This window comes from Mixophyes fleayi, chromosome 3, assembly GCF_038048845.1.
Source record: "Mixophyes fleayi isolate aMixFle1 chromosome 3, aMixFle1.hap1, whole genome shotgun sequence".
NCBI classification, from domain to species: domain Eukaryota; kingdom Metazoa; phylum Chordata; class Amphibia; order Anura; family Limnodynastidae; genus Mixophyes; species Mixophyes fleayi.
Window position 1 is genome coordinate 92,110,489 of NC_134404.1, and position 14,247 is coordinate 92,124,735.

A 14,247-nucleotide genomic window follows, 5' to 3' on the forward strand; every position below is an offset into this window, starting at 1 on the left:
AGACATAGTGACAGTGACAGCCAGCCCCCCCCAAGTCAGAGACATAGTGACAGCGACAGCCAGCACCCCCCAAGTCAGAGACATAGTGACAGTGACAGCCAGCCCCCCCAAGTCAGAGACATAGTGACAGCCAGCCCCCCCCCCCCAAGTCAGAGACATAGTGACAGCCAGCCCCCCCCAAGTCAGAGCCAGCTACAGCAACAGCCAGCCCCCCCTAAGTTAGAGACATAGTGACAGCGACAGCCAGCACCCCCCAAGTCAGAGACATAGTGACAGCGACAGCCAGACACACCCCCCTAAGTCAGAGACATAGTGACAGTGACAGCCAGCCCCCCCAAGTCAGAGACATAGTGACAGCGACAGCCAGCACCCCCCAAGTCAGAGACATAGTGACAGTGACAGCCAGCCCCCCCAAGTCAGAGACATAGTGACAGCCAGCCCCCCCAAGTCAGAGATAAAGTGACAGCCAGCCCCCCCCAAGTCAGAGACAGCGACAGCAACAGCCAGCCCCCCCTAAGTTAGAGACATAGTGACAGTGACAGCCAGCCCCCCCCAAGTCAGAGACAGTGACAGCAACAGCCAGCCCCCCCCTAAGTTAGAGACATAGTGACAGCGACAGCCAGCCCCCCCCAAGTCAGAGACATAGGGACAGTGACAGCCAGTTCCCCCAAGTCAGAGACATAGTGACAGCCAGCCCTCCCCCCAAGTCAGAGACATAGTGGCAGTGACAGCCAGCCCCCCCCAATTCAGAGACAGTGACAGCAACAGCCAGCCCCCCCTAAGTTAGAGACATAGTGACAGCGACAGCCAGCCCCCCCAAGTCAGAGACATAGTGACAGCGACAGCCAGCCCCCCCAAGTCAGAGATATAGTGACAGCGACAGCCAGCCCTCCCCAAGTCAGAGACAGTGACAGCAACAGCCAGCCCCCCTAAGTCAGAGACATAGTGACAGCGACAGCCAGCTCCCCCCCAAGTCAGAGACTTAGTGACAGCGACAGCCAGCCACCCCCAAGTCAGAGACATAGTGACAGTGACAGCCAGCCCCCCAAGTCATAGACATAGTGACAGTCAGCCCCCCCCAAGTCAGAGACATAGTGACAGCCAGCCCCCCCCAAGTCAGAGACATAGTGACAGCGACAGCCAGCCCCCCCTAAGTTAGAGACATAGTGACAGCGACAGCCAGCCCCCCCCAAGTCAGAGACATAGTGACAGCCAGCCCCCCCAAGTCAGAGACATAGTGACAGTCAGCCTCCCCAAGTCAGAGACATAGTGACAGCGACAGCCAGCCCCCCCCAAGTCAGAGACATAGTGACAGTGACAGCCAGCCCCCCCCAAGTCAGAGACATAGTGACAGCCAGCCCCCCCCCAAGTCAGAGACAGTGACAGCAACAGCCAGCCCCCCTAAGTCAGAGACATAGTGACAGCGACAGCCAGCTCCCCCCCAAGTCAGAGACTTAGTGACAGCGACAGCCAGCCCCCCCCAAGTCAGAGACATAGTGACAGTGACAGCCAGCCCCCCAAGTCATAGACATAGTGACAGTCAGCCCCCCCAAGTCAGAGACATAGTGACAGCCAGCCCCCCCCCAAGTCAGAGACATAGTGACAGTGACAGCCAGCTCCCCCCCAAGTCAGAGACATAGTGTCAGTGACAGCCAGCCCCCTCCCCCAGTCAGAGACATAGTGAAAGTGACAGCCAGCCCCCTCCCCCAGTCAGAGACACACTTACCTTGTCACCTCGCTGCTCGGCGGACAGTGTCAATGCGATGCGCGACGCGCCAGTAATCACATGGGACGCGCATCATGTGACAGCTGCTGTCACATGATGCGCCTCCCATGTGATTACTGGCGCGCCGCACATCGCATTGACACTGTCTGCTGAGCAGCGCGCAGTGAGCTGCGCTGCTCGGACGGACATCCTGCCCCGTTGGACCGGCCCAACTAGCCATCGGCCCTTCTGGCATTTGCCAGAAGTGCCCGATGGCCAGTCCGGCCCTGTGTGCACCTACATGCACCCTGCTCAGCACATCGAAGGCATTGTGCTGGGTACATCCAGTCTACCATACTCCGTACATTACAGGGCAACTTGCTGGGTATAATACGTCCTGTTGGACTTACAGTGTGACATGTCACATCTTCTCGAGCTTACTCCTTCTCATATTATATCATGATGGAAATATTACTGTTGTGCTGTATATAAAGACATGGAAACGGTATTCTGGTCATTGAACTGTATGATTGGCTCTTTTTCCATTCTCAGGGCCTGAGTCAATAAGGAGAGCAAAGCAAAAAAAAGGAGTAACTTTGCACCTTGGTTAAACCATGTTGCATTGGAGGGGGAGGTAAATTTAAAATGTGGGGACAGAGTTATAGTTGGGGTAGGGCATGTCCTAGATCAATTATAAATTTCAGTGTAAAAATAAAGCTCTCAAGTATTTTTGTGCTAGATGAAAAAACAGCCAGTTTTTAACTTATGCACAAAATAATAAGCTACTTTGCACCCCTTGCATTGTAACATGGTTTGTCCAGAATCAGATTTACCCATTTTTTGCCTTGCTCTCCCTTAATAACTCAAGCCCTCTGTGTGCTCAGTATTTACTCTTATACCATATCACGCACCGTGCTTTCCACAGCAGACTAAGGATATTCTTTGTTACTGTACCACACATGCATATCTATTTCCTGCTATGATCCATTTTATTCATGGAATAATAAATATATAATGTTTTCCTGTACCATGGTAATATTGCTTCCCCCCCATAGAATGTTATATTTGTGTGCAAATACAGGGGCTACCATGGTATTTAACAATGCCATGACTTTGCATAGCACTCTGCTCTAAGCCTTAGGCGTCCATATTTGGTTCCTTCCCCAAATCTACAATAACTTTGCTATTTCACAGCTTCACTCTCTGCATTGATCAGCAATTCCTATCCCCTGAGCCATAACGTAAAATTTTAGCAAAGGAAACTGCCTCTCTCCTAGCCCTCAATTTTAACCAGATGAACCTAAAATATTCATTAACTGCTCCCCACCTTCAGCGTTGCACCCTGGGCGGTCGCCCCTCTCGCATAGCCCTAGTTACAGCCCTGCCTATCACTATATACAAACAACCATTTCATTACACATGCATTACCTTTGCTATTTCCATCTACTTTATTTATTACAAGGGATGAACAAATATTGCAGGTGATGTGAATGGACGTTTATCTTATACGTATATTTTTCATCATTCACTTTAGTGATATTGCTTCTCACAACTGTGCATAACAACCTTAAACCCAGTGTTTGCCAAGAGCATTCAATTCAATGTGCAAGAATGTGACAACACTGATTTTTCTGGGAGAACCACAGTTCTAGTTTTTGGATAAATAAAAACTCAGAAGAATGGCAGCAATACAAGATAGATTTTATAGTTTAGAATAATTAGTGCTAAGGCAATGATCGGACGCTTCTTCAGCGCCGCGTCCCGGCAATGTAGGAAGCCGGGCGTGCGCACGGGCACAGTAGATTATTATTAATTAGTTTCAGCCTGTGGGCTGAGTTTGGGATCATTAGGCTGCGTATGTGTGTATTCCAGGGGCAAGCCCTGATTGGTCTCTCTAAGTATTTAAGGCAGGGAGGGCTTATCCTCTGTGCCGGTTATAGCGTATCTGTTCCAGTCCTGCTGACCTGCTCCTGTTCACTTGTCCTATCCTGTGGATACTCTGTTTGATTCCCTGTGCATGACCCCAGCTTGGATTATTGGACTCTGCCTGTTTTGCTTGTGACCCAGACCCTTCTTGCCTGTACCTTGGACCTTGCTACCGTGCCTGTGACCCCGACCTCTGGCATGTTTATCGATTACCCTGCTTACCTGTGACCCTTGACCTTGGCTATCGTTTGGCTACCCACTGCCTTCTACCAATCTCCTGGCCCGCCGCTGTGGTCCTGTATTACCAACCCACACTACACTTGGAGTTAAGTCCTGGGGGCATCCGAGTACCGGTGAGCGCGCCAAGCTCTAAGGGAAAGGCGGCTGCTATAGGCGAAGATCTCCGTCATCTAGTTCTGTGGGTTGGTGATCAGGGCCAGCAGCCTAACAGTATGTATATATATGTAGACTATGTTTTACATTGGAAGTATAAATCAGATTATGTGTGTATAGCATAGAGGTAAACCACCAGTTGGGATTAACAAGTACCAGACTTACAACCTAAGTAAATGTCCTGCAAGGAGATTACAGCATGATCTCATGGATTTTTACCCTGCACAGTTAGATTGCAAGCGTTTGACAACAGGCATTTATTCCACCTCAAAATAATGTGCTGTGCTTAATATAATTATCCAAAAAATTATAATAACCAAGAAAACTCGCAGACAATCAATGGTTAGAGTAGACTTCTCCAAACACATGGATTTTGAGTAGATCATTTGCAGTGGTATATTCAAAACACAGGGGCAAATTTTGGAAAAGAACAGAACAGGTCTTTACGTGCATAGAAAAAGGAAAGGAGAGAACAGTTGATGAATTGAAGAAGCATTATGGCAATCATATAGTATTGAGATTCTATGTAGTGAAAGGGAAATCATTTTAGCAGACAGTTTCAAAACTAGTGTTGTGAAATAAGGATGTAAGAAATTGGCAATAGTGACTGAGAAACAGGCATGTCTTACATGTATTTCACTCGTGGAAACTATATGTCTAGGTTAGTGATTTTACAGGGGGAGAGGGGAATGTCCAAGATAAAACAATGTAATGTACCAAGACATTGGCAGATTTGCAGAACAACATAACCTGTTGATAAGGTCATTGATTGATCAGGCCAAAATACTTGGTCACAAGGGTCAGTGTGACCACTCACAAATGTCATTGTGGAGAGAGCAGGGTGTTGGGCACATTGAAAAACAAAGGTTAAGCAGGCTTGTCATCCCCTCTTTCCAGTACCTGTAGTATTAATATGTATTGGCTGATTGTTTTATATGTGTTTTAAATGTTGTGGTTTACAGTTCTTAAATGTCGCCAGGTTGGTTTTTATAGGTGCTGCTAGATTTCCTAATATGTCCCCTAAAGAAGCTACTATCACTGGAGGTCATAGGAGCACCCAGTTGGTAGTTGTGCTGAACGCTGACAGAGACTTTTCGCTGGTGGTCGGTGATGTTGTGCCACACAAATTCACCTTTAAAGACTAAATAGGGTTAAACTGAGGCTGGGCTAATGTGACTATGCTGCATTTGCCTAGTTAAATGGGTAACCATTTTCAGCTTCGTATCCAGATAGACTACTCAAAGCTGTTCACCAAAGGGATCCTGCTATTAACTGAAGACTTGGTGGAGGCTACTTGATGACACTTGTAAGCAGCCAACAATTCAGGGCAGGTAAGTTATTTAAGGACTGTCCTGCTGAAGCCACACAGCATCAGCTGGGTAAATGCCCGATACTGCTGTGTCAACTGGGTTAAACCCCAGCGCTAAAAATGTATTAAAGGGAATGTTTATTAATTTAAATGTATATATTTAATGTATGGGCGCTGTGGCACTGGTTAGTAACTGACACAAAGTGCCGAAGGGTTAAAGCCTGCGCTGGGAGTGTTAATGTATTTATTTTCAAATTGTTCGTGTATTGATTTATTATGATATATTGTAGGATTTTTTTTTTAACTTTTCTGAAGAAAGGAAACCCTTGTTAATTAAGACTTTTCATCTGACACACATCTTTTTAGCCTAAATATACAGCAATGGGTCATTACATTTTTAACCTGCAGAGGCGCACGCAGGATATTTAGGGGTGGGTTTCCCCCCCCCCCCCTCACAACCCAAGAAAAAAAAAAAAAATGTGAGAGAGCAGCTCAGTTTCGGCGGCACTGTACTATACAGCAGCCGCGGCGACGTCAAAGAAGCATCTGTAGCAGTGCTGTATACAATACAGCACCGCCGCGGACGCTTTGACAGCGCCGTGGCTGCTATATAGTACAGTGCTGCTATGTGGGGCACTTCGCTAGCGGAGGGGAGGGGTTTCTGGATACCCAGAACCCCCCTTCCCCCTGCGTGTGCCCCTGACCTGTGTATTCTGTCCTGTTAAAAACATAAGGTAACTATCTGAATAATGCAACAGCAAGTATTTCGGGAAATCACAGATTGATGTAAATTTTATTAAGTTTAAATTGCGTTAAATCTAAGTTTACAGAATATATTGCATTCTGATGTTAAACATTGATTGTAATATCTCAGACATTGTGGTGCCAGATATGAGCAGGGAACTGGATTACCCCCTGCCAGCATGTGTGTCAGAAACTGTATATAAAGGGCGTATTTTGTATTTCAACTGGTGTATACCATTTGAACGCCTGGAGATCACTAGTACCTCTGACTAGTGTGAAACGGTCCTTATAAGGACTCTTTCTGAGCCAATAAACATCACTGTTTCAGGATCCTAGTTACCTACTGTAATTCCTTTGACCTATAGATTAGAGCACTCTAATACATTATCTGGCTGTTCTGAGGTTTGGAACCCAGCATCTACTAACAAAGCTCTATCTGCTACACTGCAGCTCTGACCACTGTGAGAGGCCAGGGAGAACCATCTACGGCAACTCTGATCTGAAGGCAGATGTCAGGGATACCAGCCCAGGTGCCCAACACTAGCAACAAGAGTTAACCAGAAAGAAGCTGTTCCGGTTTTCCAGTAAAGGAGACTGGTGGCGGCAGCAGAGCCCCCTTGTAGCATTTAGAGGGGTGTATTTGGAATAAAGAAAGGAGACGGTGGAAAGACAGGCCCAGCTGGTAACCAGCAACACGACAGGGTGGCATAGGAGATCCATCCTCTCATAGCCCCATCAACAGGTGTCTTCTCTTTAGGACAGTACTGACTAGGGATTATGGCGCCTATTGGGCTAGTCTGAAATCGTGCTGGTTAATGATATTTTCCATGTCTTTGTGGACCTTATCACTTTGTGCACCTGGTAAAAGAGGTTTGATATCGTCTCTGTCCCAACCCTGATGGTCGGGGAGTGAACATGTGGTTGAGGATCATTACTTCAAGGGATACAGTGAATATAGCCCCTTTAGTGTAAGGTTGGTTAGTACGTTTAATGTGCGATGAACCCTATGATATTTGTTTTAAAGTGTATAATCCTGAGTGTATGATTTGTTTAAAAAAGCCTGTTTGTGCTTTTATACAACTGATTTGCCTAAGTGATTCCAAACCTCCTAAGGGCACTGGGTGTGCCAGACTAACATAAGGTTGCCCCGGGCTGACAAGTCAACTTGCAAGCTAACATTTACCCAGTATTTTCACAGTCTATGGTAGAGAATTCTGTAAAAAAATTAGAAGTGAGAAAGTGGAGATAAACTGTTCTTAAAATTGAGGTAAAATAATGCTGTATAAAACATACCAATTTTATTTCCAAATTACCCCCAATTTTTGGTTATAAACTGGAGGTGAATTGTTGCTAATTTTCTTATCTTCTTATATAATATGAAGTTATATTACCTCCATTTTAACAACCTTCTCCACCTTCTGTTTCCTCAAAAATGTATTATAATTATTATTATCGTTTATTTGTATGGCATCACAGATTCCGTAGTGTATGACATAGCAGAACTGTACTACTTGAGCAGAATAATACATGTATGGATGCAATTACCGGAACAAATCGCATGACATACAGAAATAATTCAGCATCAGACATGACAGGGGCAGACAAGCACAACAGGCTGCACACACGGGAGACATAGGGTAGTCGACTCTGCCCATAAGAGCTTACATTCTAGAGGGAGGGGGTGGTGAGAAACAATATGGAGTAAAGGGACATTAAATTTAGCAGTCCAGGTGAGAAGAAAGTTTGCCTTTACAAGCCATCGCTGCTTTAAATTTCCCCTGCAAAGTCGCTTATTTCCGGCAACTTGCAGAAATCAAAGTTTCATACATCTACCCCCAGGTATTAACCATTTGTCACACACACATCACACAGGCTCAGGTGAGTGATGCATTGTGACAAAATTGCATGACATACAAAATAATTCAGCATCAGACATGACAGGGACAAACAAGAAAGACAGACTGGTTGCACGCGAGAAATTGGGTGGAGAGCACTTGCCTGTGAGAGCTTACATTACAGAGGCAGTTGGTAGTGAGAAACAATCTGAACTATAGGGACATTAAGTCTAACAGTACAGGTGGGTAGCAGAAGAGGTGGAGGCTAAACAGTCGAACTGGAAGAAGGGTGGGTTGAAGTGATGATAGAGTAGGTTGAAGTAGGTGAGGATATTGGACTTGGAGAATAGGATAGAGAGGAACAAGGCGGGAGAGATAGAAGGGGAGTGAAGAGAAGGATGATAGACATGGAAAGCAGTTAGCATAGTGTGGGGAATACAGATGAACAGATTGGACATACTGAGAATTTATAGAACTAATAGGGGGAAATTCAATTCTCTGTGTTGTTCTAAAAATCAACGTGGGCCGTGCACTATTACCGTTACTACAGTCATTTCAACACTGATTTTTGCTCACAGCTCCGGGAGCCATGAGCAAAAATCCACATTAGTAATGGTAATTGAGCGGGGCCCGTGTTGTTCTTTAGAACAATGCTGGGAATTAAATTCCCCCCATAGAATTCTATAAGTTCAGCACAGGGGTGGAGGCAGATTAATTGGCGCTGTTGTAATTGGTACCAGACTTGGTGCCCTCAGACATGGCATCCTTGGCCCCCTCTCCTGGTAGCAGGAGGCGCAGAGTGGTCTGGATTTTATGGTAAGTGATGGTGGAGCGCTTGTAGTGAGCCAGGTGGGAGGCTTCCTTTGCGATGTGCTCGAAGATGTCATTAGCGAAGGAGTTCACGATGCCCATAGCCCTGGAAGATATGCTGGTATCAGGGTGGACCAGCTTGAGAACCTTGTACACGTAGATGGCGTAACTCTCCCTCCTGATCTGTTTACGCCTCTTCCCATCTTTCTTCTGGGTCTTGGTCACGGCTTTCTTTAAGCCCTTATTGTTCACTGGGACTGACTTGGCTGGATCAGGAATTCTCTATAGAGACGACACAGAAACCTCCCACCTTTGTTTTATAGACATATTTGTCTCTTTGATGTGAGTGCCATGCATACGTTAACAGAACAGTAACATCGTTACAGAGAACACATGTACTCCTTATTAGTGAGTTAATGTTTTATTGTATTGTACCCTTGGGAGTCACATGCTGAGGATTTACAGACAGCCCCCTGCTGAACCCACGTCATCAAGATTTGTAATATTGAAATCAATTTAAAGGGTCTGATTGGGCTGTAAGTGACTGGATGGATTGATTCAATTTCAGGGACTTACCTTTTCATATTTGACAGCTCCCTAACAAGTTCTGTCCCTATGTGGCAGTGTTTTGACTGCTTGGGTGCTGTCTCCTGAGGGTGACAGGAAAGAACATGAATTCAATCTAAATATTTACAATAAGGGTTTTGTCACAAAGCCCATTTTCACTAAAAAGACTAAAAAGTGTGGAAATATATATATTACTTACATAAATGTACATTTCTGAAGCAATCATATGCTTGTGGTAAGTGGGGAGCCTACAATGTAAAACACGTCAACAAAAATATGATTCTAATTACCATTATATAAATAGTAATAATAATATGAACAAATTGAAAGCTAGTGTACTACCGTTACATACTGTGCAAGTCCTCTTTACAAGTCAATTATATACCACAAAATATGCAGAAGTGCAGCACATTTTGTTTTGTGCATATGTGCCTATTTGTCAGTCTAGTACAAAAATCAGATCATAGACCCATTTCCACATTCTGTTTTCACAACTTGCCCCTATAATGCTGTGCATGACCTTTTGCAGGAGTGTGGATGCAGGTGGAAAGAGTAAAGATGTTTCTTCAAAGTGATATATGTATCGGAACAACCCCTAAATTAATTTCAGTGTTGCCTTTGTTTCCTAAAATATTGCTCAGTGCATCTTCATTTAAGCTTAAATAAGTCAGGAGAGTAAAATGACATCACAACTGTCTTTACTGCATGTGTCACTATTATTTTTATTATTATTATTATTATTATTATTATTAATTTTATAGGGCACCACATGAGGTTCACAGCACCATACAGAGGGAAAGCAACAAGACAGTACATGGTATAACAGTACAATAGAGTAAGCAAATAACACTACAACTCTCAACACAGCTACTGGGGTGCAAGGGGTATATTCAGCGCAGGCTAAAACCTGTGCCAATTACTGTGGGCTCTAGTAACAGGTTTAGAGCCACCAAAAGAGGTGCAAAGACAGTGGAGGAGTGGAATCAATGGGCAGAGAGCCTTGTGTACATTTTGAATGTTTTATAGGAAAAAAGGAATCCCATTGAAAGTAGTGTGTTATGTCTAGTATTTGTCATCTCTGAAGACTTGTATAGATAAAGTATTTTTGCAGGGGAAGGGGAAGGGACTCTATTGCCCCCGATAACCCCGGAATGCTCCCATAATTGCAAGCTCACTAGCCCCTGAAGCTCATTTAAATATCCCGTCCTACAACAAAAAATTGCGTGTTTGCATATGAATGCAATATGAGGTGTAGCAGTTTTCCTAGGCAGTTCGGGTGGCTCTGAGATACGGACCATAATAATCTGAGTGAGGAGTGACTGTCGGAGTATGGAAACTGGACGAGACAGCAGCCAGGGCAGCAGTAAGTGACATCCTTGGACTCCTGCAACCTGCTTGAACAGCCGGGTGGTGGGGCTTTCATGGCGCATTATGCATAAAAATATATATCAATGAGTAACTCAGTGAGTCAGAGATAATGTTTGTTAATTACTAAGCTGTAAGGATTTCAGTGTACAAATAAAGCTGTTTTTACTATATTCAGTTGGAGATGATGGACAAAGGACAAGGAGGAGCAAGCAAGAACCATTCCCAAACCTAGAAAACACATTCTCCAGGCTGCAACACCTGTCCTACTATGATCAACATCATGTAACATCCCAGGTATTTTCATTATATTTCATTCACTACTTTATATCTGCACATGTAACCAAATATAGTGCAAAGAAACACTGCAATCAGACACTACCGAAGTGTCATGTTGGCTGAAGGTTGGACACACCTGAAGAACCTGGTCTTGCATCTCATTACTGATAAAACATGGAGGACCAGATTGGATAGACACACAGTCATTCAGGGTCTATCGGAACAACAGGTCACAAGGAATCTGATGGCAACTGAACCCACAATCAAAAAATCAATCTTTTAAACACCTACACTCTGGGCCTGCGTCATTAAGGAGAGCAACGCAAAAAAAAAAGATTAAGTTGGCTCCTGGACAAACCATGTTACAATACAAGGGGTGCATATTCGTTTATTATTTTGTAGATAAGTAAAATACTGGCTGTTTTTTCATGTAGCACGCAAATACGTGATACCTCTATTTTTACACTGAAATTTAAAGTTGAAAGTTGGACATGTCCTATCCCAACTATAAATCTTTTCCCACATTTTTAATTTACCTTCCCCTCCAATGCAACATGGTTTTGCCCAGGGGCAAAGTTACTTCTTTTTAATGTTGTGCTCTCCCTAAGGCCCTCTGTGTTTTCAGGTCAAAGTGGTCGTAAAGTGCATCTGTCACGTACACACAATGGAAGCTGTCATTTTTGGAGTAAATCTAATATTCCACTATTCTTGAAACTGCAATGCATCATTTCACAGAGAACCAGTGATATAAGACACTTCATGACAAAATATACATGGGGTACTTGTTCCTAGTGATACGATAGGAGACATTCTCATGAATAATGTTTCAGCACAAACAATGGCTGTCTGCACTGTCTGTATGTGATAGGTGCACTTTAAACTACTACATTGCAGTGTAATAGCTATGGATGTGGCCAATGTAAGGGACTTTTTCTCTAGCCCTCTTTCAATTATGTATATTTCTGTAAAGTATGTATCTCTTTAAACTCTTTCAGAATATATTTGTGTCTTATATTTTTTATCATATCGCAACTCTATATAATATAATTTTATGACAAATTGTGCAATCTAGGCCACTTTAGTAGCTGTTTTCTGATTTTAACAGGTACCCCCATATTTTAAATGTTTCTGAATCGATTAAAAATAAACTTTCCTAATTAAACTTTATATCCTGAAATTGTTAGAAACCTTACTATTTTCTACTTTTAGTCTGCTTACTTCCACATTTAAAGTAAATGCATTACATATATTGCTCAGGCAATGTTAGCAATGTCCGTATGACTAGCACCCACATATGATATATTAGTGTGTACAATACCATAAAAGACACAAAACTGTCCAGAGTATTGCTATATAATATTAACATATGCAGATAGAATAATACAGTGTCCTAATAGTTGTTGGCAGTTAATACATTTACAGTCCATGCTACATGATAATTACAATACAATGAATGATGATATGACACAATGTATACAAATTATTATCGTTCAACATTTGCCAGTTAATAAAAATGTGCATCCGAAGGTAAAGTTATCTGTGTTTTGAGAACCTAAAAATTTAGCCTATCATAGTCTTTCATTCCACCGTTTGATATTACTGCACTATAGTCACAATGAGAAATGATACACATACTTGATAGGCAAAATGAAATGTACTTACGTGCAAACAATGTGTACTCCTGTTGTGAAAAGTAATTAGTTGTTGAGAAATGACAGGTCTAAGGCCCCATTCATTGTGTTCACAGATATCTAGTAATGTGCTGGAACAAATTACAAGCTTTGCTTCAGGAACATCTTACCATCTTCCTCTGGCTCCCCATGTCCAACTTATATTTGATTTAATGGAACCCGCCCTCAACATCAATGGTCTCATTGATTTTGCTGTACAGGTAACAGAGCGTCCTCTCACACTAATGTTGTTTTTGGGTGAATTGAGATACCAGGAAGCTGTGTTGTTCCAAGGCAGTAAATAAAAGCACTGGAGTTTGTCTTATTAAACAGACTGTGCCTGGAGCCAGACATTAATTTCATTGTGTTACCATGCAACTAGTGTACTTCTATGAAATAGTGTGCTCTTCTGCACAAAAGTGGAAACTTCTAGATATCTGGCTTGCATTAATCAGCCTGGTAATTTTAATGAATTATGGGTAAAACAATTATATGTGTTCTTCAAAGCTTGCCATATGCCTGTCAGAAATCTATTATGTCCTTCAGTTGTATTTTTGTTTTGATGATATAAGAATTAACTAAACATGAAACACAGTAAATGTATAATTTATTATTGAATTAAAAATGGATTAATCTAGTTATTGAAGGTATATGTTTGCTTTTATGTAAACCATAGTTATTGTCATAGTGTTACAATTGAACACAAGCACAATAAGTCTGTTTTTAAGGGCCCATCCAATGGGTGGGCTCACATTAAACTGATCAGGAGAAAACCATGGGGTAACAGATAGAAATCTGTACACTCTCCACATGGACTGCAATGAAATGCTCCGCATGGAGCTGACCTCGAGAATATTTTACTGGCATCCAAGTAGACTTTCTTTTAGAAACTTGAGAAATAATAATACGTTGTCATTTTCAATACTTACCTTATCCAACCACACGCTCCATCTCTGATCCCTGAGCTGCAGGTACTGCTTCCCACCCTACTCCTGGTATTTAGCTATGTTGTTGCACCACTTGATGGAGTTAGTGGTTTGTGTCTCCACAGTGCTGGTCTGCCCTGGATTATCTTAATGTTCCATACTGTAATAGGACATTATAGTACATTCTGCTTTCACAGTACAGCACAGAATAAAATAGGGATGTCAAGAGAGCCAACCTGAGTGCATGTGTAGTGTTGTAGCTGTGCTTCTGGGAGCCATGTGGCGTGCATAGCCTGCAGTATAAGTGGTATCACACGCCAGGACCGCAGTCGGGTCCCGGCAGACTTACCTACTCCGAGCAGGGATGTTCCCCAGTGCTGAGTGCTGTGTCCATTCCATGGCGGTGGCCATGTTGGATTCCTCTCCTGTTAAGCCTTTCCCCTTTCTGTCATTAGAGCTGCAATTACCTGCAGGATATTTAAGGTACCTGACCCTGCAGTCAGGTGCCTGTTCTTTATGTCAAATCCCTGATTGTGAGAAGATGTGGCTCCTTTTGCTCCTGCTGTATTTTCTTCCCTGTTCCAGTGATTCCTCAGTTGCTGTTCAGTGCTACTCATTCTCAGATATCACTTCCTTGTGTTCAGTTCGCTGTTCCACTGATTCCTCAGTTGCTGTTCAGTGCTACTCATCCTCCAATATCACTTCCTCGTGTTCAGTT

At 43.3% G+C, this 14,247-nt stretch overlaps 1 protein-coding gene across 3 annotated transcripts in view; it reads left to right on the top strand.

Annotated features, from left to right (window-relative positions):
• The window catches only part of MED12L (mediator complex subunit 12L), a 468,926-nt gene that overhangs the window by 300,536 nt on the left and 154,143 nt on the right, over window positions 1–14,247 (top strand). For all 3 annotated transcript variants that reach the window (XM_075201969.1, XM_075201971.1, XM_075201970.1), the window contains exons 17-18: window positions 10,833–10,951; window positions 12,681–12,824. In XM_075201969.1, the coding sequence (XP_075058070.1) occupies window positions 10,833–10,951; window positions 12,681–12,824 (263 nt within the window). The remainder of the gene's footprint in view (window positions 1–10,832; window positions 10,952–12,680; window positions 12,825–14,247) is intronic.